The sequence below is a fragment of the Drosophila teissieri genome, chromosome 2R, assembly GCF_016746235.2.
Source record: "Drosophila teissieri strain GT53w chromosome 2R, Prin_Dtei_1.1, whole genome shotgun sequence".
Lineage (NCBI taxonomy): Eukaryota > Metazoa > Arthropoda > Insecta > Diptera > Drosophilidae > Drosophila > Drosophila teissieri.
Genome location: NC_053030.1, coordinates 8,285,746 through 8,308,341, shown reverse-complemented (window position 1 = coordinate 8,308,341; position 22,596 = coordinate 8,285,746). Strand labels below are relative to the sequence as shown.

Genomic DNA, 22,596 nt, shown 5'->3' with positions numbered 1-22,596 from the left:
ACCCACTTTCGTAAAAGAACTGCCGCACAGTTTTATTGAAATTCTATAGATTCTCTATATCATGAGTTCGAATTGTCTGTTAAAACGATGATCAATCCGACAATCTGAATATATATATCAATATTCGCGACTTGGAGAGAGAATTCGGTCACAACTGGCAGCGCTTCTTAATGATTTTAATAGGTGCCAGCGCATCCCCCGTACTCCAAGTGTTGGCGCGCAAATTTGGAAACTTTTCTGTCCTCAAGGAACTAATGGACAAACAGGATACCCGGGTGGTGGCCAGCTACAAAATGATCCGATTCTATTTGATGAATTCACGGACGGCAGAGAATCCATAGAGTGTGTGTCACATGTGCGCCGGAACTTTTTTGAACTCGCTTTCAGTGCCAGCATCCTAGAAATTAGGGGCTTCGAGGAACTACGTTGGCCAATTAATATGAAGTGCGTTTACAGAGATCTATCGACGAGTTTTAGCTATTTGAAAAGTCATTTGGATGTAACCGAAGTAAGCCTTAGTACGAAAAATGTCGGTTGTGGTGAATACCCTGTATATGGGCTGAGAAATATACAGTTTTTGATAATCCTCACATTATTTGAGGCATTAAGGCAACCATTTTTTTGCAAAAAAGTCATATATATATTTATAATCACAACATTGTGCATTACAAAATAACGTTTGTATTGTTTTTTCCAATTTTAATCGAAAAGTCAGAAAAATTTTGTCATATTTCATCCGCACTTTTACCAGCTGAGTAACGGGTATCTGATAGTCGGGGAACTCGACTACACCGTTCTCTCTGGTTTTATTTCTTACATTTTGTGTGTCTATTTTTTTAAAATTAGTTTTTTACTATTCATAGTCAAAAGAATACGAATCGTCTGAATCCTCGTTTTCAGAATTAAATTCTATTTCGACTCCACCCATGTCTTCTTCATACGAATAAGAGACATTCAAGATTGTCTCATCAATGTCTTCCACCTGCAAGAATATCATTTATAATAATTTGAAAATTCTGTTACATGTGGATTACTTACATGGATTTTCGGGTAAATCGATACACTAAAAATACTTAGTTGTAGCGGTTTCTGATTTGCAGGATTTCTAATAGACCTCAGAACATTGTTTACTTGGCTGACTAAGTCTATAGCCACCCCATAATAAAAACCCAAATCGACCCGATCGAGCTTTTGACAATACCGAAAAACTGACAAAAAGCTATCACTATTTAATTTACATCCCCAACTATCAATTATACTCAACGATTTTAGTTCATTTAATCGACTGAGGTCTGATAAATTTTCACACATTTTTGTCAAATCAATATTCAGCGTTCTTAGTGATTTAATCTGTGATATTTCACGCATCTCATCAGAACATGTGACTGGAGTTTGAAGTTTCTCCAACTTAAAATCACTTTTTTGGGCAAAGGCACGGAAAAGATTAGTAAGCGAATCGCTAGCACGGTGGATAAGTAATTCTTTAAGGTTTTGTATATTGGCCAAATGATCTATGCCCGTCTCATTACGCAATGAACATGTTAAAGATTCCAATGTTTCGAATTGAGTCAAACATTCACATTCGCTGCCGCCAATCCTGTTGCATAGCTTCAACTTTTTGAGAGTCATTGGTGACTTGAGTGCTAAAACCCTTAGCGGACTTTCCAAATTAGTTGTGTTAATAAAGCCAATGGTTAGGTCCTCTAGGTGAGGTAGTCTATCTAATATTTGCGCACACTCCAAATCAACAAAACCAGCACATAATCTTTTCAGTCCTGTTATTTTAGTAACTTCAACGGTTTCAAAAAAATTCAGCTTTTTGTGCCATATATCAAAGTCACAAAGTAGCCTTTCCCTTATCGTAGAAAACAGAGAGGGTGAAACCCATATTGAATTATTATATTCGATAATTTTTAATTCTTCGATACTGGAGTTTGCTAGCTCAGCAAAGAATTTGAGGTCATCCTTGTTTGATAAACGACACACCAAAGTTTTCATCGACCTCATTTGGGTTATCTTTAAAACCTCTTCGTGGGTGAGTTTTCCAGTACTTATACATTTAATTGTATTCTTCTCAGCAAGTTTTGTAAAAAGTTCGGTAAGATTGCCGTCTCCAGAATGGTATATTTCCAAGTTCTCTAATTTGTTTAGATCTGCCAATTTCTGAACACCAGTCACATCTGATAAGCAGCATCGAAGTGTCCTAATGGTTTGAATTTCGGTCACTTTGGAAATATCTTCGAAACGTACGCTTTCTACATCGGAACAGTATGGTTCCAGATCGGATAAATCCAATTCTTCGATCGTACTTGAATTGGCTGCGAAAGCATCGAAGATCATATTAAGATATTTCAATCCCTGTTGCCCTGAAATTACGAGGGTATTAATACCCTTAAGTTTGGCAAGGGGGATAGCAAAATCGGTGTTTACACGATTAAACAGATTAATCTCTAGACGTTTTTCTGTCCTCAAAAGGGTAATTGTAACATCTTCACTGAATATGGTTGCTTGCAGCTGGCATTTGCTTAGCAGATTATGGATTACATTAGCAGTGATGTGATAATAATTATGGCGGAAATTGAGTTTAATGTGTTGCAAGTTAGTCATTTGACTGAAGTTTATATCAGGCACGTCGTGTAAATGGCATGCGAGGAATCGAAGTGACTTTATTTTCGTAAGCTCTTCAATCTCAGCTTGATGTAATTGTCCATAATTTATTTTACATGACTTTAAAGCAAATGACCCGTTTGGAGCCATTGATCGCAGGAATTTGGCAAGTGAATCGGGATTTTCTAAACAATACGTCTTATTTTGTACTACCAAGCGAGTGAGATTGGGCAGTTTTGATAAAGATCCCATTTGACTAATGTCAGACTTTTTATGTAACTTTAACTCAAGTTTTCCTTCAGACCTTATAAACTTGATCTTAACACCATCACCCAATCTAATGGTGGCAAGAGAATCATCTATTGAATTGCTGTCGTCCTCCATTGCAGATAAATCGTACTCTGCCCTAAAAATTGCATTCCATTTCCATTTATATTTTCGTTCATAATAAGCTTTGGTTTCGTTCACACGCAAACATAGTAATGAATTGAAAGTGGCAAACGTTACAGGTCGATGAATATCAGTTAGGTCATCTTCGATTTTTAGTGTCAAAGCTGGAAGACTCGATGGCCTGTGCCACTTTCTTAAGCTGCTAAAAAACAGCGATTCCGATTCGCTTCTTTGTAAGCCAGTAACTAAAATGTTTTTCAAATTGGCCAACTTTACTAGTGGTTCATATTGGGATACCACGTCTCCTGCATGCAACGTGATACTCAGTTCTTCAAGATTGGCGCAATGGGGTATGATATCAGAAAGACCTCCATGCACTTCAGTGCTTTCAAAGCTTAACTTGGTTACATTTTGGTTGGAGCGGAAAATGTCAGCCAATGCTTCTGCAGTAAGCGTTAAGTCAAATTTAAACGTTTCTTGGTGTGTGCGGCCCGATGAGATGCCTTAAAATACAATTTAAATGCAATTAATTTAAGTTTAGGAGTCTTTAAGAGTTTAGGATTGCTACTTACCTGTTATTTTAATATGTACGTATAAGCCTTGAAAAGACAGTTGAAGATCGAACGGACTTTCTTCACTGACCGATTCCAGAAAGGATCTCCAGAAAAATCCTCCATTGTTCGATTGCTTATTCACTCGAAGATCTATAAGCAGCTTTACGGTCCTGCATGCTAGAACCAACTCAAGATCCTTGTAAAGGATTTTGTGATGACCCGCAAGCAATTCGACGAAGAATTCGTGGGCCAGAACAAAGTTTATTAAGTCATTGTAGGCCAGAGTCCCCATTTTAACATGACGCTTATTATACTGGCAATCAGTAATTACGTATTTCATTATTTCCAAAATACAGTCGGCATTGAGAATAAACATGCCGTTTCCGTCCATTTTTTGTATAAATATACATGTATGTATGTATAACTAAGCGATAGGGTAGGTTTAGACTGAAATGAATCATATAATTTTAGAAATCTAATTATGAATCCAATAAAGGTACATACGATGGTTTATATTTGTGGAACTTTTCTTTACTTTTACCATTCTTACCAATTGTTCAACGGCATTTTCATACCGAATAAGTGCAAACATTTTTGGATGATGTGACAGAGTTTCGGAATTATGTTATTAATTTATGATCGGTGAGTTGCGATGTAGAAAACAAAATGTGTGTAGGCAAAAATAAATACCTTTGGGGTAATAAAAGGGAAACAGTTTTTTTCCTTTTCGAAGCATCAAAATCTCCGAATATAAACAAACTTTTGGAAAAAACACAAGAAGCTTCGAACAATGTGCACTTCACAATAGAAACACATAAACAAGAGAAAGTCAACTCTTAAGTTGGGCAAACGTAAACACACTAAATCGCCGCTTGGGAATCAGCTGATAAGCATGCTCGCGACAGCCGAGTTCGCATCCACCAGATGTTCGGCTTAGCCGGGTTCCATCCCCAAGTCATAACGATCCCAAGTGATTCGACCGAATCTAATTTCGATGTAGCTCCAACACGCATTGCTTTGCTGCACTCAATTTTTATTAGGCTGCTCAATATATTATCCTCATATGTTAGTGCGCAAAAAGGAAACATGAAAATAAAAATATTTATTTATCAGATGTATATCGATATATTTATACTCTTGTGTATATTGCACACCACTATTTCGGTTCCACCACTATTTCGCGTCGTTCGGCAATTCAAAATATAATTACTTAAAATATAATTTTAATATTAACAACTAATTAGGCGATTAGCAATCTTAGGAGCAGGTTGTGCAAGCGTTTGGATTCGTTCTCAAGAAGAGATAGCTCCCTTGAAGCGCTAGCACCTACTCGTTAAACTTAATAACGAAATGTAGTTAAATACATATAGTTGATTTTTGTAACTAGCAAGCCGCAAGGCAGCTTCTGCCTAATTTTGAAATGTAAGAAAGTACTCCAAAATCAGGCATGCAAGTGAGCAATAAAAGATTAGGAAGACAAATTTTCAAAAAAGTAAAAAAAAGAAAAAGAAACTGAAATTTCTTAGAACTGCGAGGCCGCCCAAATTTGGCAGACATCAAAAAAGAATAGCAGAACAAAAAATATATACATAAGTGTTCGATTAGTGGACGAAAAAGTCAGCAAATACTGGGAATCGCGAGCGAGCAAAATCTCGGAACACCCTGAAAGTGAATAAAGAAAAGGTGCATTTTAAGAACAATGTATGAAGCGAAAAATTCCTGAACCGCAAGCGCGCCACTCAGATCACTCCGGAAGAGAATAGTGGCGAAAATATAAATAAAAGAAACACATTCCGCCAAAATATTCTAAGATTTCCCACAGGAAAAAAAGGATTTTACCAACTTAAATTAAATTTGAGATAACTTCACTGGCGGTTCCGTTAATAACTATCAACCCAAGCGTAGCCTTTATAATCTTTTTAATTTCTAGTTGAAAACATACAGAAAGCTTTTATGCAAACAAAATCCTGTCCTCTCTAACATCCGAACTTCTGGGGATAGACAAAGCCTTGGACTATCTCCTCCCGATAGGCATATCTCAACTGGCCATCTTAACAGACAGAAAAAGCGCCATAGCTATCCAGAACAATATGCATGATAATTATTTTATAATTAATAATCATCACTGCTGCACTCCGCAAAATAATCTCATGAACTTGGCCACATAGAATGACGGTTCATAAGGAATTTTCACCGTAGTGAGTTGGAGCATAAAAGATTCGGAAATAAATATAATCATACGTAAGGACTGAAAGTATGCAGAATTTTCACCGGGGCTACTGCGAACTTTTCCCAGGAACAATAAAATAAACCATGATTTAAAAATCCCAATGGCAAACATAAGCCTATAGAAAACAGACACTCAGCGATAACGCATTGGACAATTATACTTTAAACAAGATGCACGTTTCAAACTATAACACGTGTGATAATTGTATAACATATATGAAATTCGATTTTAGCAAGCGTAAAGGTATATTTTCTTTAAACAAAGCAATGGAGTGTGATTATTTTGTATTTTACTCTCCATGCAATTGTATTTCCAACAAGTTTGGGTTACAGTCCTGTGGGATGCCATCGAGGTCGAAAGCCTACGTAACAATAGTATTTCTGGACTATGATGCGACGGTTAATGTTTCAGTGCGCTCGCACTAAACTAAACGCCCCTTGTAACGGCCAGCTCTAATACAAGACGTCTAAATGGCATCCTTAATCATGTGGACGAGGAGGCCAATCCCTGTGATAATTACTACAACCACGCCTACGGCGAGTAGAACATGCGTTACACCAACGACTCCTATTTCGATATCATACAAATGCTGGAAAACCAGGTTAACCAGAACTTTTTTAAAGTAATGGACGAACTAATGAACAGAGTTTTCAATCGCCGCTTCTGGCAAGGTCCTTAGTTACTACCTCAGTTGCCGTTGAGCACCGCGAAATATATGTGATGTGGGCCAGTACATGAAAGTGGTTTCCCTAGGCGAGGCGCTCACATGGTCCCAGTTCATCTCGAATGGTACTTCTTGGCCCCAGGAAGAATTTAAATGGCTTGAGACCCTGGCTCATCTGCATCCCTACGGTCTAACTAACGTTTTTTTAACCTTGACGTCGTGTCCAACCCACGAAATGCCAGCGAGTACGTGGTATAATTAGATATACCCACTTTCGTAAAAGAACTGCCGCACAGTTTTATTGAAATTCTATAGATTCTCTATATCATGAGTTCGAATTGTCTGTTAAAACGATGATCAATCCGACAATCTGAATATATATATCAATATTCGCGACTTGTAGAGAGAATTCGGTGCCAGCGCATCCCCCGTACTCCAAGTGTTGGCGCGCAAATTTGGAAACTTTTCTGTCCTCAAGGAACTAATGGACAAACAGGATACCCGGGTGGTGGCCAGCTACAAAATGATCCGATTCTATTTGATGAATTCACGGACGGCAGAGAATCCATAGAGTGTGTGTCACATGTGCGCCGGAACTTTTTTGAACTCGCTTTCAGTGCCAGCATCCTAGAAATTAGGGGCTTCGAGGAACTACGTTGGCCAATTAATATGAAGTGCGTTTACAGAGATCTATCGACGAGTTTTAGCTATTTGAAAAGTCATTTGGATGTAACCGAAGTAAGCCTTAGTACGAAAAATGTCGGTTGTGGTGAATACCCTGTATATGGGCTGAGAAATATACAGTTTTTGATAATCCTCACATTATTTGAGGCATTAAGGCAACCATTTTTTTGCAAAAAAGTCATATATATATTTATAATCACAACATTGTGCATTACAAAATAACGTTTGTATTGTTTTTTCCAATTTTAATCGAAAAGTCAGAAAAATTTTGTCATATTTCATCCGCACTTTTACCAGCTGAGTAACGGGTATCTGATAGTCGGGGAACTCGACTACACCGTTCTCTCTGGTTTTATTTCTTACATTTTGTGTGTCTATTTTTTTAAAATTAGTTTTTTACTATTCATAGCCAAAAGAGTCCGAATCGTCTGAATCCTCGTTTTCAGAATTAAATTCTATTTCGGCAGAACCCATGTCTTCTTCGTACGAATAAGAAACATTCAAGATTTTCTCATCAATGTCTTCCACCTGCAAGAATACCATTTATAATAATTTGAAAATTCTGTTACATGTGGATTACTTACATGGATTTTCGGGTAAATCGATACACTAAAAATACTTAGTTGTAGCGGTTTCTGATTTGCAGGATTTCTAATAGACCTCAGAACATTGTTTACTTGGCTGACTAAGTCTATAGCCACCCCATAATAAAAACCCAAATCGACCCGATCGAGCTTTTGACAATACCGAAAAACTGACAAAAAGCTATCACTATTTAATTTACATCCCCAACTATCAATTATACTCAACGATTTTAGTTCATTTAATCGACTGAGGTCTGATAAATTATCACACATTTTTGTCAAATCAATATTCAGCGTTCTTAGTGATTTAATCTGTGATATTTCACGCATCTCATCAGAACATGTGACTGGAGTTTGAAGTTTCTCCAACTTGGAATCACTTTTTTGGGCAAAGGCACGGAAAAGATTAGTAAGCGAATCGCTAGCACGGTGGATAAGTAATTCTTTAAGGTTTTGTATATTGGCCAAATGATCTATGCCCGTCTCATTACGCAATGAACATGTTAAAGATTCCAATGTTTCGAATTGAGTCAAACATTCACATTCGCTGCCGCCAATCCTGTTGCATAGCTTCAACTTTTTGAGAGTCATTGGTGACTTGAGTGCTAAAACCCTTAGCGGACTTTCCAAATTAGTTGTGTTAATAAAGCCAATGGTTAGGTCCTCTAGGTGAGGTAGTCTATCTAATATTTGCGCACACTCCAAATCAACAAAACCAGCACATAATCTTTTCAGTCCTGTTATTTTAGTAACTTCAACGGTTTCAAAAAAATTCAGCTTTTTGTGCCATATATCAAAGTCACAAAGTAGCCTTTCCCTTATCGTAGAGGGTGAAACCCATATTGAATTATTATATTCGATAATATTTAATTCTTCGATACTGGAGTTTGCTAGCTCAGCAAAGAATTTGAGGTCATCCTTGTTTGATAAGCGACACACCAACGTTTTCATCGACCTCATTTGGGTTATCTTTAAAACCTCTTCGTGGGTGAGTTTACCAGTACTTACACATTTAATTGTATTCTTCTCAGCAAGTTTTGTAAAAAGTTCGGTAAGATTGCCGTCTCCAGAATGGTATATTTCCAAGTTCTCTAATTTGTTTAGATCTGCCAATTTCTGAACACCAGTCACATCTGATAAGCAGCATCGAAGTGTCCTAATGGTTTGAATTTCGGTCACTTTGGAAATATCTTCGAAACGTACACTTTCTACATCGGAACAGTATGGTTGCAGATCGGATAAATCCAATTCTTCGATCGTACTTGAATTGGCTGCGAAAGCATCGAAGATCATATTAAGATATTTCAATCCCTGTTGCCCTGAAATTACGAGGGTATTAATACCCTTAAGTTTGGCAAGGGGGATAGCAAAATCGGTGTTTACACGATTAAACAGATTAATCTCTAGACGTTTTTCTGTCCTCAAAAGGGTAATTGTAACATCTTCACTGAATATGGTTGCTTGCAGCTGGCATTTGCTTAGCAGATTATGGATTACATTAGCAGTGATGTGATAATAATTATGGCGGAAATTGAGTTTAATGTGTTGCAAGTTAGTCATTTGACTGAAGTTTATATCAGGCACGTCGTGTAAATGGCATGCGAGGAATCGAAGTGACTTTATTTTCGTAAGCTCTTCAATCTCAGCTTGATGTAATTGTCCATAATTTATTTTACATGACTTTAAAGCAAATGACCCGCTTGGAGCCATTGATCGCAGGAATTTGGCAAGTGAATCGGGATTTTCTAAACAATACGTCTTATTTTGTACTACCAAGCGAGTGAGATTGGGCAGTTTTGATAAAGATCCCATTTGACTAATGTCAGACTTTTTATGTAACTTTAACTCAAGTTTTCCTTCAGACCTTATAAACTTGATCTTAACACCATCACCCAATCTAATGGTGGCAAGAGAATCATCTATTGAATTGCTGTCGTCCTCCATTGCAGATAAATCGTACTCGGCCCTAAAAATTGCATTCCATTTCCATTTATATTTTCGTTCATAATAAGCTTTGGTTTCGTTCACACGCAAACATAGTAATGAATTGAAAGTGGCAAACGTTACAGGTCGATGAATATCAGTTAGGTCATCTTCGATTTTTAGTGTCAAAGCTGGAAGACTCGATGGCCTGTGCCACTTTCTTAAGCTGCTAAAAAACAGCGATTCTGACTCGCTTCTTTGTAAGCCAGTAACTAAAATGTTTTTCAGATTGGGCAACTTTACTAGTGGTTCATATTGGGATGCCACGTCACCTGCATTCAACGTGATTCTCAGTTCCTTGAGATTGGCGCAATGGGGTATGATCTCGGAAAGACCTCCGTGCACTTCAGTGCTTTCAAAGCTCAACTTGGTTACATTTTGGTTCGAGCGGAAAATGTCAGCCAATGCTTTTGCAGTAAGCGTTAAGTCAAATTTAAACGTTTCTTGGTGTGTGCGGCCCGATGAGATGCCTTAAAATACAATTTAAATGCAATTAATTTAAGTTTAGGAGTCTTTAAGAGTTTAGGATTGCTACTTACCTGTTATTTTAATATGTACGTATAAGCCTTGAAAAGACAGTTGAAGATCGAACGGACTTTCTTCACTGACCGATTCCAGAAAGGATCTCCAGAAAAATCCTCCATTGTTCGATTGCTTATTCACTCGAAGATCTATAAGCAGCTTTACGGTCCTGCATGCTAGAACCAACTCAAGATCCTTGTAAAGGATTTTGTGATGACCCGCAAGCAATTCGACGAAGAATTCGTGGGCCAGAACAAAGTTTATTAAGTCATTGTAGGCCAGAGTCCCCATTTTAACATGACGCTTATTATACTGGCAATCAGTAATTACGTATTTCATTATTTCCAAAATACAGTCGGCATTGAGAATAAACATGCCGTTTCCGTCCATTTTTTGTATAAATATACATGTATGTATGTATAACTAAGCGATAGGGTAGGTTTAGACTGAAATGAATCATATAATTTTAGAAATCTAATTATGAATCCAATAAAGGTACATACGATGGTTTATATTTGTGGAACTTTTCTTTACTTTTACCATTCTTACCAATTGTTCAACGGCATTTTCATACCGAATAAGTGCAAACATTTTTGGATGATGTGACAGAGTTTCGGAATTATGTTATTAATTTATGATCGGTGAGTTGCGATGTAGAAAACAAAATGTGTGTAGGCAAAAATAAATACCTTTGGGGTAATAAAAGGGAAACAGTTTTTTTCCTTTTCGAAGCATCAAAATCTCCGAATATAAACAAACTTTTGGAAAAAACACAAGAAGCTTCGAACAATGTGCACTTCACAATAGAAACACATAAACAAGAGAAAGTCAACTCTTAAGTTGGGCAAACGTAAACACACTAAATCGCCGCTTGGGAATCAGCTGATAAGCATGCTCGCGACAGCCGAGTTCGCATCCACCAGATGTTCGGCTTAGCCGGGTTCCAGCCCCAAGTCATAACGATCCCAAGTGATTCGACCGAATCTAATTTCGATGTAGCTCCAACACGCATTGCTTTGCTGCACTCAATTTTTATTAGGCTGCTCAATATATTATCCTCATATGTTAGTGCGCAAAAAGGAAACATGAAAATAAAAATATTTATTTATCAGATGTATATCGATATATTTATACTCTTGTGTATATTGCACACCACTATTTCGGTTCCACCACTATTTCGCGTCGTTCGGCAATTCAAAATATAATTACTTAAAATATAATTTTAATATTAACAACTAATTAGGCGATTAGCAATCTTAGGAGCAGGTTGTGCAAGCGTTTGGATTCGTTCTCAAGAAGAGATAGCTCCCTTGAAGCGCTAGCACCTACTCGTTAAACTTAATAACGAAATGTAGTTAAATACATATAGTTGATTTTTGTAACTAGCAAGCCGCAAGGCAGCTTCTGCCTAATTTTGAAATGTAAGAAAGTACTCCAAAATCAGGCATGCAAGTGAGCAATAAAAGATTAGGAAGACAAATTTTCAAAAAAGTAAAAAAAAGAAAAAGAAACTGAAATTTCTTAGAACTGCGAGGCCGCCCAAATTTGGCTGACATCAAAAAAGAATAGCAGAACAAAAAATATATACATAAGTGTTCGATTAGTGGACGAAAAAGTCAGCAAATACTGGGAATCGCGAGCGAGCAAAATCTCGGAACACCCTGAAAGTGAATAAAGAAAAGGTGCATTTTAAGAACAATGTATGAAGCGAAAAATTCCTGAACCGCAAGCGCGCCACTCAGATCACTCCGGAAGAGAATAGTGGCGAAAATATAAATAAAAGAAACACATTCCGCCAAAATATTCTAAGATTTCCCACAGGAAAAAAAGGATTTTACCAACTTAAATTAAATTTGAGATAACTTCACTGGCGGTTCCGTTAATAACTATCAACCCAAGCGTAGCCTTTATAATCTTTTTAATTTCTAGTTGAAAACATACAGAAAGCTTTTATGCAAACAAAATCCTGTCCTCTCTAACATCCGAACTTCTGGGGATAGACAAAGCCTTGGACTATCTCCTCCCGATAGGCATATCTCAACTGGCCATCTTAACAGACAGAAAAAGCGCCATAGCTATCCAGAACAATATGCATGATAATTATTTTATAATTAATAATCATCACTGCTGCACTCCGCAAAATAATCTCATGAACTTGGCCACATAGAATGACGGTTCATAAGGAATTTTCACCGTAGTGAGTTGGAGCATAAAAGATTCGGAAATAAATATAATCATACGTAAGGACTGAAAGTAGGCAGAATTTTCACCGGGGCTACTGCGAACTTTTCCCAGGAACAATAAAATAAACCATGATTTAAAAATCCCAATGGCAAACATAAGCCTATAGAAAACAGACACTCAGCGATAACGCATTGGACAATTATACTTTAAACAAGATGCACGTTTCAAACTATAACACGTGTGATAATTGTATAACATATATGAAATTCGATTTTAGCAAGCGTAAAGGTATATTTTCTTTAAACAAAGCAATGGAGTGTGATTATTTTGTATTTTACTCTCCATGCAATTGTATTTCCAACAAGTTTGGGTTACAGTCCTGTGGGATGCCATCGAGGTCGAAAGCCTACGTAACAATAGTATTTCTGGACTATGATGCGACGGTTAATGTTTCAGTGCGCTCGCACTAAACTAAACACCCCTTGTAACGGCCAGCTCTAATACAAGACGTTAATCATGTGGACGAGGAGGCCAATCCCTGTGATAATTACTACAACCACGCCTACGGCGAGTAGAACATTACACCAACGACTCCTATTTCGATATCATACAAATGCTGGAAAACCAGGTTAACCAGAACTTTTTTAAAGTAATGGTCGAACTAATGAACAGAGTTTTCAATCGCCGCTTCTAAAGGCATCCAGTGTAAATGGCAAGGTCCTTAGTTACTACCTCAGTTGCCGTTGAGCACCGCGAAATATATGTGATGTGGGCCAGTACATGAAAGTGGTTTCCCTAGGCGAGGCGCTCACATGGTCCCAGTTCATCTCGAATGGTACTTCTTGGCCCCAGGAAGAATTTAAATGGCTTGAGACCCTGGCTCATCTGCATCCCTACGGTCTAACTAACGTTTTTTTAACCTTGACGTCGTGTCCAACCCACGAAATGCCAGCGAGTACGTGGTATAATTAGATATACCCACTTTCGTAAAAGAACTGCCGCACAGTTTTATTGAAATTCTATAGATTCTCTATATCATGAGTTCGAATTGTCTGTTAAAACGATGATCAATATTCGCGACTTGTAGAGAGAATTCGGTCACAACTGGCAGCGCTTCTTAATGATTTTAATAGGTGCCAGCGCATCCCCCGTACTCCAAGTGTTGGCGCGCAAATTTGGAAACTTTTCTGTCCTCAAGGAACTAATGGACAAACAGGATACCCGGGTGGTGGCCAGCTACAAAATGATCCGATTCTATTTAATGAGTTCACGGACGGTAGAGAATCCATAGAGTGTGTGTCACATGTGCGCCGGAACTTTTTTGAACTCGCTTTCAGTGCCAGCATCCTAGAAATTAGGGGCTTCGAGGAACTACGTTGGCCGATTAATATGAAGTGCGTTTACAAAGAGCTATCGACGAGTTTTAGCAATTTGAAAAGTCTTTTGTATGTAACCGAAGTAAGCCTTAGTACGAAAAATGTCTGTTGTGGTGAATATCCTGTATATGGGCTGAGAAATATTCAGTGTTTTATACTCACAATATTTGAGGCATTAAGACAAAAAATTTTTTGCAAAAAAGTTATATATACCTATCTGATAGTCGGGGAACTCGACTGTAGCGTTATCTCTGGTTTTATCTGTTAGGTTTTGTGAGACCATTTTTTTAAAAATTAGGTTTTAACTAATCATAGTCAAAAGAATCCGAATCGTCTGAATCCTCGTTATCAGAATTAAATTCTATTTCGACTCCACCCATATTTGTTTCGTACGAATAAGAGACGTACAGGATCGACTCATCAATGTTTTCCACCTGCAAGAATACCATTTACAATAATTTGAAAATTCTGTTTTAAAATTCTGTTACTGGTGGATTACTTACATGGATTTTCGGGTAAATCGATACACTAAAAATACTTAGTTGTAGCGGTTTCTGATTTACAGGATCTCGATTAGATTTCAGAACATTGTTTACTTTGCTGACTAAGTCTATAGCCACCCCATAATAAAATCCCAAATCGACCCGATCGAGCTTTGGACAATACCGAAAAATTGGCAAAAAGCTATCACTATTTAATTTACATCCACAACTATCAATTATACTCAACGATTTTAGTTCATTTAATCGACTAAGGTCTGATAAATTATCACACATTTTTGTCAAATCAATATTCAGCGTTCTTAGTGATTTAATCTGTGATATTTCACGCATCTCATCAGAACATGTGACTGGAGCTTGAAGTTTCTCCAACTTGGAATCACTTTTTTGGGCGAAGGCACGGAAAAGATTAATTAGCGTTGCGCTATCACGGTGGATAAGTAATTCTTTAAGGTTTTGTATATTGGCCAAATGATCTATGCCCGTCTCATTACGCAATGAACATGTTAAAGATTCCAATGTTTCGAATTGAGTCAAACATGCGCATTCGCTGCCGCCAATCCAGTTGCATAGCTCCAATTTTTTAAGAGTCGATGGTGACTTCAGTGCTAAAACCCTTAGCGGATTTTCCAAATTAGTTGTGTAAGTAAAGCCAATAGTTAGGTCCTCTAGTTGAGGTAGTCTATCTAATATTTGCGCACACTCCGAATCAACAAAAGCAGCACATAATCTTTTCAGTCCTGTTATTTTACAAACGTCAACCGTTTCAAAAAAATGAAGTTTTTTGTACCATATATCAAAGTGACCAAGTTGCCTTGCCCTTATCGTATAAAACAGAGAGGGTGTAACCCATATCGAATTATTATATTCGATAATAATTAATTCTTCGACACTGGAGTTTGCTAGCTCAGCAAAGAATTTGAGGTCATCCTCGTTTAAAAAACGACACACCAAAGTTTTCATCGACTTCATTTGGGTTATCTTTAAAACCTCTTCGTGGGTGAGTTTTCCAGTACTTATACATTTAATTGTATTTTTCTCTGCAAGTTTTGTGAAAAGTTCGGTAAGATTGCCATCTCCAGAATGGTATATTTCCAAGTTCTCTAATTTTTGTAGATCTGCCAATTTCTGAACACCAGTCACATCTGATAAGCAGCATCGAAGTGACCTAATGGTTTGAATTTCGGTCACTTTGGAAATATCTTCGAAACGTACTCTATTTAATTCGGACCTGTAAGGTCGCAATTCGGATAAATCCAATTCTTCGATCGTACTTAAATTGGCTGCGAAAGCATCGAAGATCATATTAAGATATTCCAATCCCTGTCGCCCTGAAATCACGAGGGTATTAAAATCCTTTAGTTTGGCAAGGGGAATAGCAAAGTCAGTGTTTTCACAATTAAACAGATTAATCTCTAGACGTTTTTCTGTCCTCAATAGGGTAATTGTAACATGTTCACTGAATATGGTTGCTTGCACCTGGCATTTGCTTAGCAGATTATGGATTACATTAGAAGTAATGTGATAATAATTATGGCGGAAATTGAGTTTCATGTGTTGCAAGTTTGTCATTTGACTGAAGTTTATATCAGGCACGTCGTGTAAATGGCATGCGAGGAATCGAAGTGACTTTATTTTCGCAAGCTCTTCAATCTCAGCTTGATGTAATTGTCCATAATTTATTTTACATGACTTTAAAGCAAATGACCCGTTTGGAGCCATTGATCGCAGGAATTTGGCAAGTGAATCGGGATATTCTGAACAATACGTTTTATTTTGGACTACCAAGCGAGTAAGATTGGGCAGTTTTGATAAAGATCCCATTTGACTAATGTCTGAATTATCGCCTAACTTTAACTCAAGTTTACCTTCAGACCTTATAAACTTGACCTTAACACCTTCACCCAATCTAATGGTGGCAAGAGAATCATCTATTGAATTGCTGTCGTCCTCCATTGCAGATAAATCGTACTCGGCCATAAAAATTGCATTCCATTTCCATTTATATTTTAGTTCATAATAAGCTTTGGTTTCGTTCACACGCAAACATAGTAATGAATTGAAAGTGGCAAACGTTACAGGTCGATGAATATCAGTTAGGTCATCTTCGATTTTTAGTGTCAAAGCTGGAAGACTCGATGGCCTGTGCCACTTTCTTAAGCTGCTAAAAAACAGCGATTCCGACTTGCTTCTTCGTAAGCCAGTAACTAAAATTTTTTTCAGATTGGGCAACTTTACTAGTGGTTCATATTGGGATACCACGTCTCCTGCATGCAACGTGATACTCAGTTCTTCAAGATTGGCGCAATGGGGTATGATATCAGAAAGACCTCCATGCACTTCAGTGCTTTCAAAGCTTAACTTGGTTACATTTTGGTTGGAGCGGAAAATGTCAGCCAATGCTTCTGCAGTAAGCGTTAAGTCAAATTTAAACGTTTCTTGGTGTGTGCGGCCCGATGAGATGCCTTAAAATAGAATTTAAATGCAATTAATTTAAGTTTAGGAGTCTTTAAGAGTTTAGAATTGCTACTTACCTGTTATTTTAATATGTACGTATAAGCCTTGAAAAGTCAGTTGAAGATCGAACGGACTTTCTTCACTGACCGATTCCAGAAAGGATCTCCAGAAAAATCCTCCGTTGTTCGATTGCTTATTCACTCGAAGATCTATAAGCAGCTTTACGGTCCTGCATGCTAGAACCAACTCAAGATCCTTGTAAAGGATTTTGTGATGATCCGCAAGCAATTCGACGAAGAATTCGTGGGCCAGAACAAAGTTTATTAAATCATCGTAGGCAAGAGTCCCACTTTTAACATGACGCTTATTATACTGGCAATCAGTAATTACGTATTTCATTATTTCCAAAATACAGTCGGCATTGAGAATAAACATGCCGTTTCCGTCCATTTTTTGTATACATATACATTCATGTATAGCGATAAGGTAGGTTGCGACTAAAATGAATCATAGAGTTATAGGAATCTAATTATGAATCCAATGAAGGTAAATGCGATGGTTTATACTTTTTTTTACCTTTACCATTCATACCAATTGTTCAACGCCATTTTCATACCGAATGAGTGCAAACTTTTTTGGATGATGTGACACAGTTTTGGAAATTATGTTTATAATTTATGATTAGTGAGTTGCGATGTAGAAAACAAAATGTGTGTAGGCAAAATAAATACCTTTGGGGTAATAAAAGGGGAACAGAATTTTTTGCTTAGAATCCTCACAATCTCCGAATATAAACAAACTTTTGGAAAAAACACAAGAAGCTTCGAACAATGTGCACTTCACAATAGAAACACATAAACAAGAGAAAGTCAACTCTTAAGTTGGGCAAACGTAAACACACTAAATCGCCGCTTGGGAATCAGCTGATAAGCATGCTCGCGACAGCCGAGTTCGCATCCACCAGATGTTCGGCTTAGCCGGGTTCCAGCCCCAAGTCATAACGATCCCAAGTGATTCGACCGAATCTAATTTCGATGTAGCTCCAACACGCATTGCTTTGCTGCACTCAATTTTTATTAGGCTGCTCAATATATTATCCTCATATGTTAGTGCGCAAAAAGGAAACATGAAAATAAAAATATTTATTTATCAGATGTATATCGATATATTTATACTCTTGTGTATATTGCACACCACTATTTCGGTTCCACCACTATTTCGCGTCGTTCGGCAATTCAAAATATAATTACTTAAAATATAATTTTAATATTAACAACTAATTAGGCGATTAGCAATCTTAGGAGCAGGTTGTGCAAGCGTTTGGATTCGTTCTCAAGAAGAGATAGCTCCCTTGAAGCGCTAGCACCTACTCGTTAAACTTAATAACGAAATGTAGTTAAATACATATAGTTGATTTTTGTAACTAGCAAGCCGCAAGGCAGCTTCTGCCTAATTTTGAAATGTAAGAAAGTACTCCAAAATCAGGCATGCAAGTGAGCAATAAAAGATTAGGAAGACAAATTTTCAAAAAAGTAAAAAAAAGAAAAAGAAACTGAAATTTCTTAGAACTGCGAGGCCGCCCAAATTTGGCTGACATCAAAAAAGAATAGCAGAACAAAAAATATATACATAAGTGTTCGATTAGTGGACGAAAAAGTCAGCAAATACTGGGAATCGCGAGCGAGCAAAATCTCGGAACACCCTGAAAGTGAATAAAGAAAAGGTGCATTTTAAGAACAATGTATGAAGCGAAAAATTCCTGAACCGCAAGCGCGCCACTCAGATCACTCCGGAAGAGAATAGTGGCGAAAATATAAATAAAAGAAACACATTCCGCCAAAATATTCTAAGATTTCCCACAGGAAAAAAAGGATTTTACCAACTTAAATTAAATTTGAGATAACTTCACTGGCGGTTCCGTTAATAACTATCAACCCAAGCGTAGCCTTTATAATCTTTTTAATTTCTAGTTGAAAACATACAGAAAGCTTTTATGCAAACAAAATCCTGTCCTCTCTAACATCCGAACTTCTGGGGATAGACAAAGCCTTGGACTATCTCCTCCCGATAGGCATATCTCAACTGGCCATCTTAACAGACAGAAACAGCGCCATAGCTATCCAGAACAATATGCATGATAATTATTTTATAATTAATAATCCTCACTGCTGCACTCCGCAAAATAATCTCATGAACTTGGCCACATAAAATGACGGTTCATAACGAATTTTCACCGTAGTGAGTTGGAGCATAAAAGATTCGGAAATAAATATAATCATACGTAAGGACTGAAAGTAGGCAGAATTTTCACCGGGGCTACTGCGAACTTTTCCCAGGAACAATAAAATAAACCATGATTTAAAAATCCCAATGGCAAACATAAGCCTATAGAAAACAGACACTCAGCGATAACGCATTGGACAATTATACTTTAAACAAGATGCACGTTTCAAACTATAACACGTGTGATAATTGTATAACATATATGAAATTCGATTTTAGCAAGCGTAAAGGTATATTTTCTTTAAACAAAGCAATGGAGTGTGATTATTTTGTATTTTACTCTCCATGCAATTGTATTTCCAACAAGTTTGGGTTACAGTCCTGTGGGATGCCATCGAGGTATAAAGCCTACGTAACAATAGTATTTCTGGACTATGATGCGACGGTTAATGTTTCAGTGCGCTCGCACTAAACTAAACGCCCCTTGTAACGGCCAGCTCTAATACAAGACGTCTAAATGGCATCCTTAATCATGTGGACGAGGAGGCCAATCCCTGTGATAATTACTACAACCACGCCTGCGGCGAGTAGAACATGCGTTACACCAACGACTCCTATTTCGATATCATACAAATGCTGGAAAACCAGGTTAACCAGAACTTTTTTAAAGTAATGGGCGAACTAATGAACAGAGTTTTCAATCGCCGCTTCTAAATGCATCCAGTGTAAATGGCAAGGTCCTTAGTTACTACCTCAGTTGCCGTTGAGCACCGCGAAATATATGTGATGTGGGCCAGTACATGAAAGTGGTTTCCCTAGGCGAGGCGCTCACATGGTCCCAGTTCATCTCGAATGGTACTTCTTGGCCCCAGGAAGAATTTAAATGGCTTGAGACCCTGGCTCATCTGCATCCCTACGGTCTAACTAACGTTTTTTTAACCTTGACGTCGTGTCCAACCCACGAAATGCCAGCGAGTACGTGGTATAATTAGATATACCCACTTTCGTAAAAGAACTGCCGCACAGTTTTATTGAAATTCTATAGATTCTCTATATCATGAGTTCGAATTGTCTGTTAAAACGATGATCAATCCGACAATCTGAATATATATATCAATATTCGCGACTTGTAGAGAGAATTCGGTCACAACTGGCAGCGCTTCTTAATGATTTTAATAGGTGCCAGCGCATCCCCCGTACTCCAAGTGTTGGCGCGCAAATTTGGAAACTTTTCTGTCCTCAAGGAACTAATGGACAAACAGGATACCCGGGTGGTGGCCAGCTACAAAATGATCCAACTTGCAAGATTTCTATTTAATGAGTTCACGGACGGTAGAGAATCCATAGAGTGTGTGTCACATGTGCGCCGGAACTTTTTTGAACTCGCTTTCAGTGCCAGCATCCTAGAAATTAGGGGCTTCGAGGAACTACGTTGGCCGATTAATATGAAGTGCGTTTACAAAGAGCTATCGACGAGTTTTAGCAATTTGAAAAGTCTTTTGTATGTAACCGAAGTAAGCCTTAGTACGAAAAATGTCTGTTGTGGTGAATACCCTGTATATGGGCTGAGAAATATTCAGTGTTTTATACTCACAATATTTGAGGCATTAAGACAAAAAATTTTTTGCAAAAAAGTTATATATACCTTTAGAATCACATTATAATCACGGCTATCTGATAGTCGGGGAACTCGACTGTAGCGTTATCTCTGGTTTTATCTGTTAGGTTTTGTGAGACCATTTTTTTAAAAATTAGGTTTTAACTAATCATAGTCAAAAGAATCCGAATCGTCTGAATCCTCGTTATCAGAATTAAATTCTATTTCGACTCCACCCATATTTGTTTCGTACGAATAAGAGACGTACAAGATTGACTCATCAATGTTTTCCACCTGCAAGAATACCATTTACAATATTTTGAAAATTCTGTTTTAAAATTCTGTTACTCGTGGATTACTTACATGGATTTTCGGGTAAATCGATACACTAACAAGAGAGAACGCTATAGTCGAGTTCCCCGACTATCTGATACCCGTTACTCAGCTAGTGGAAGTGCGAAGGAGAATCTTCAACACTGACAGTTTTTGTCGGTTTGAGGGCGTTAGAGTGGGAGTGGCAAAAAGTTTTTTGGCAAATCGTTAGAAATTTACAAGACTAATACAAAAATGAAAAAATATCAAAACATTTTTCAAAAGTGTGGGCGTGGCAGTTTTGGGCGGTTTGTGGGCGTTAGAGTGGGCGTGGCAAAAAGTTTTTTGGCAAATCGTTAGAAATTTACAACACTAATACAAAAATGAAAAAATATCAAAACAATTTTCAAAAGTGTGGACGTGGCAGTTTTGGGCGGTTTGTGGGCGTTAGAGTGGGCGTGGCAACATGAATCGACAAACTTGCGCTGCGTCTATGTCCCTGGAGTCCGTATGTTTAATCTCAACTTTCTAGCTTTTGCAGTTCCTGAGATATCGACGTTCATACGGACAGACGGACGGACAGACGGACAGACGGACATGGCCAGATCGACTCAGCTACTGATCCTGATCAAGAATATATATACTTTATATGGTCGGAAACGCTTCCTTCTGCCTGTTACATACTTTTCAACGAATCTAGTATACCCTTTTACTCTACGAGTAACGGGTATAAAAATGAACAAGAGAGAACGCTATAGTCGAGTTCCTCGACTATCTGATACCCGTTACTCAGCTAGTGGAAGTGCGAAGGAAAGTTTTTGGCGGTTTGTGGGCGTTAGAGTGGGCGTGGCAAAAAGTTTTTTTGGAAATCGATAAAAATTTACAAGACTAATACAAAAATGAAAAAATATCAAAACATTTTTCAAAAGTGTGGGCGTGGCAGTTTTTGGCGGTTTGTGGGCGTTAGAGTGGGCGTGGCAAAAAGTTTTTTGGCAAATCGTTAGAAATTTACAACACTAATACAAAAATGAAAAAATATCAAAACAATTTTCAAAAGTGTGGACGTGGCAGTTTTGGGCAGTTTGTGGGCGTTAGAGTGGGCGTGGCAACATGAATCGACAAACTTGCGCTGCGTCTATGTCCCTGGAGTCCGTATGTTTAATCTCAACTTTCTAGCTTTTGTAGTTCCTGAGATATCGACGTTCATACGGACAGACGGACGGACAGACGGACATGGTCAGATCGACTCGGCTACTGATCCTGATCAAGGATATATATACTTTATATGGTCGGAAACGCTTCCTTCTGCCTGTTACATACTTTTCAACGAATCTAGTATACCCTTTTACTCTACGAGTAACGGGTATAATAACGCCACAATCATCCATGTGTTGTGTCTGAATATGACATATGTAGCCACCAGCTATCGCCAGTGAGGAGTTATTTCTAAAGCATGGAGATTTTTGATTTGAGATGTTTGATTTTGGGCAACATACGGCACGCTTTACAAGCTGGTATCGTGCCTAAATAGTTAACATCTGATCTAATGATTTAATGACATTTAACATGTTTAGGTATCACAAGTCAGCACAAAAGTATATTTTCTTTAAACAAAGCTATTTAGTTTGAAAGCTGATTAATTTGTATTCAACCCTCTAAGCAAATATATTTCCTACAGGTTTGTATTACAGTCCTGTTGGCTGCCAATCGAGGTTGAAAGCCTAAGTAA

The 22,596-nt window shown here is 37.8% G+C and overlaps 3 protein-coding genes and 1 pseudogene across 6 annotated transcripts; 1 reads left to right on the top strand and 3 right to left on the bottom strand.

Moving 5' to 3' along the window:
- Positions 1–647: 647 nt before the first annotated feature.
- LOC122613283 lies at positions 648–4,414 on the bottom strand. Of its 2 annotated transcripts, none has more exons than XM_043787385.1 (4): positions 4,242–4,414; positions 3,570–3,998; positions 1,039–3,500; positions 648–982 (listed from the first exon to the last, which is right to left on the bottom strand). In XM_043787385.1, the coding sequence occupies exons 2-4, from the start codon at positions 3,940–3,942 to the stop codon at positions 854–856; spliced, it is 2,964 nt and encodes a 987-aa protein (XP_043643320.1). In that variant the 5' UTR covers positions 3,943–3,998; positions 4,242–4,414; the 3' UTR covers positions 648–853. The 2 variants fall into 2 exon arrangements, with proteins under 2 accessions (XP_043643320.1, XP_043643322.1); XM_043787387.1 differs by lacking the exon at positions 4,242–4,414 and adding an exon at positions 4,102–4,240.
- Positions 4,415–7,325: 2,911 nt separating this feature from the next.
- On the bottom strand, positions 7,326–11,091 carry LOC122613417. Of its 2 annotated transcripts, none has more exons than XM_043787575.1 (4): positions 10,908–11,091; positions 10,236–10,664; positions 7,714–10,166; positions 7,326–7,657 (listed from the first exon to the last, which is right to left on the bottom strand). In XM_043787575.1, exons 2-4 carry the CDS (start codon positions 10,606–10,608, stop codon positions 7,529–7,531), a joined length of 2,955 nt encoding a protein of 984 aa, XP_043643510.1. In that variant the 5' UTR covers positions 10,609–10,664; positions 10,908–11,091; the 3' UTR covers positions 7,326–7,528. The 2 variants fall into 2 exon arrangements, with proteins under 2 accessions (XP_043643510.1, XP_043643512.1); XM_043787577.1 differs by lacking the exon at positions 10,908–11,091 and adding an exon at positions 10,768–10,891.
- A 1,480-nt stretch (positions 11,092–12,571) lies between these two features.
- LOC122613416 lies at positions 12,572–17,670 on the bottom strand. 2 transcript variants are annotated; one of them, XM_043787573.1, is made up of 6 exons: positions 17,467–17,670; positions 17,312–17,365; positions 16,813–17,232; positions 14,282–16,743; positions 13,992–14,212; positions 12,572–13,911 (listed from the first exon to the last, which is right to left on the bottom strand). In XM_043787573.1, the coding sequence occupies exons 2-5, from the start codon at positions 17,322–17,324 to the stop codon at positions 14,084–14,086; spliced, it is 3,024 nt and encodes a 1,007-aa protein (XP_043643508.1). In that variant the 5' UTR covers positions 17,325–17,365; positions 17,467–17,670; the 3' UTR covers positions 12,572–13,911; positions 13,992–14,083. The 2 variants fall into 2 exon arrangements, with proteins under 2 accessions (XP_043643508.1, XP_043643509.1); XM_043787574.1 differs by lacking the exon at positions 17,312–17,365.
- A 1,774-nt stretch (positions 17,671–19,444) lies between these two features.
- LOC122613418 lies at positions 19,445–20,841 on the top strand (annotated as a pseudogene).
- The last annotated feature ends 1,755 nt before the right edge of the window (positions 20,842–22,596 follow it).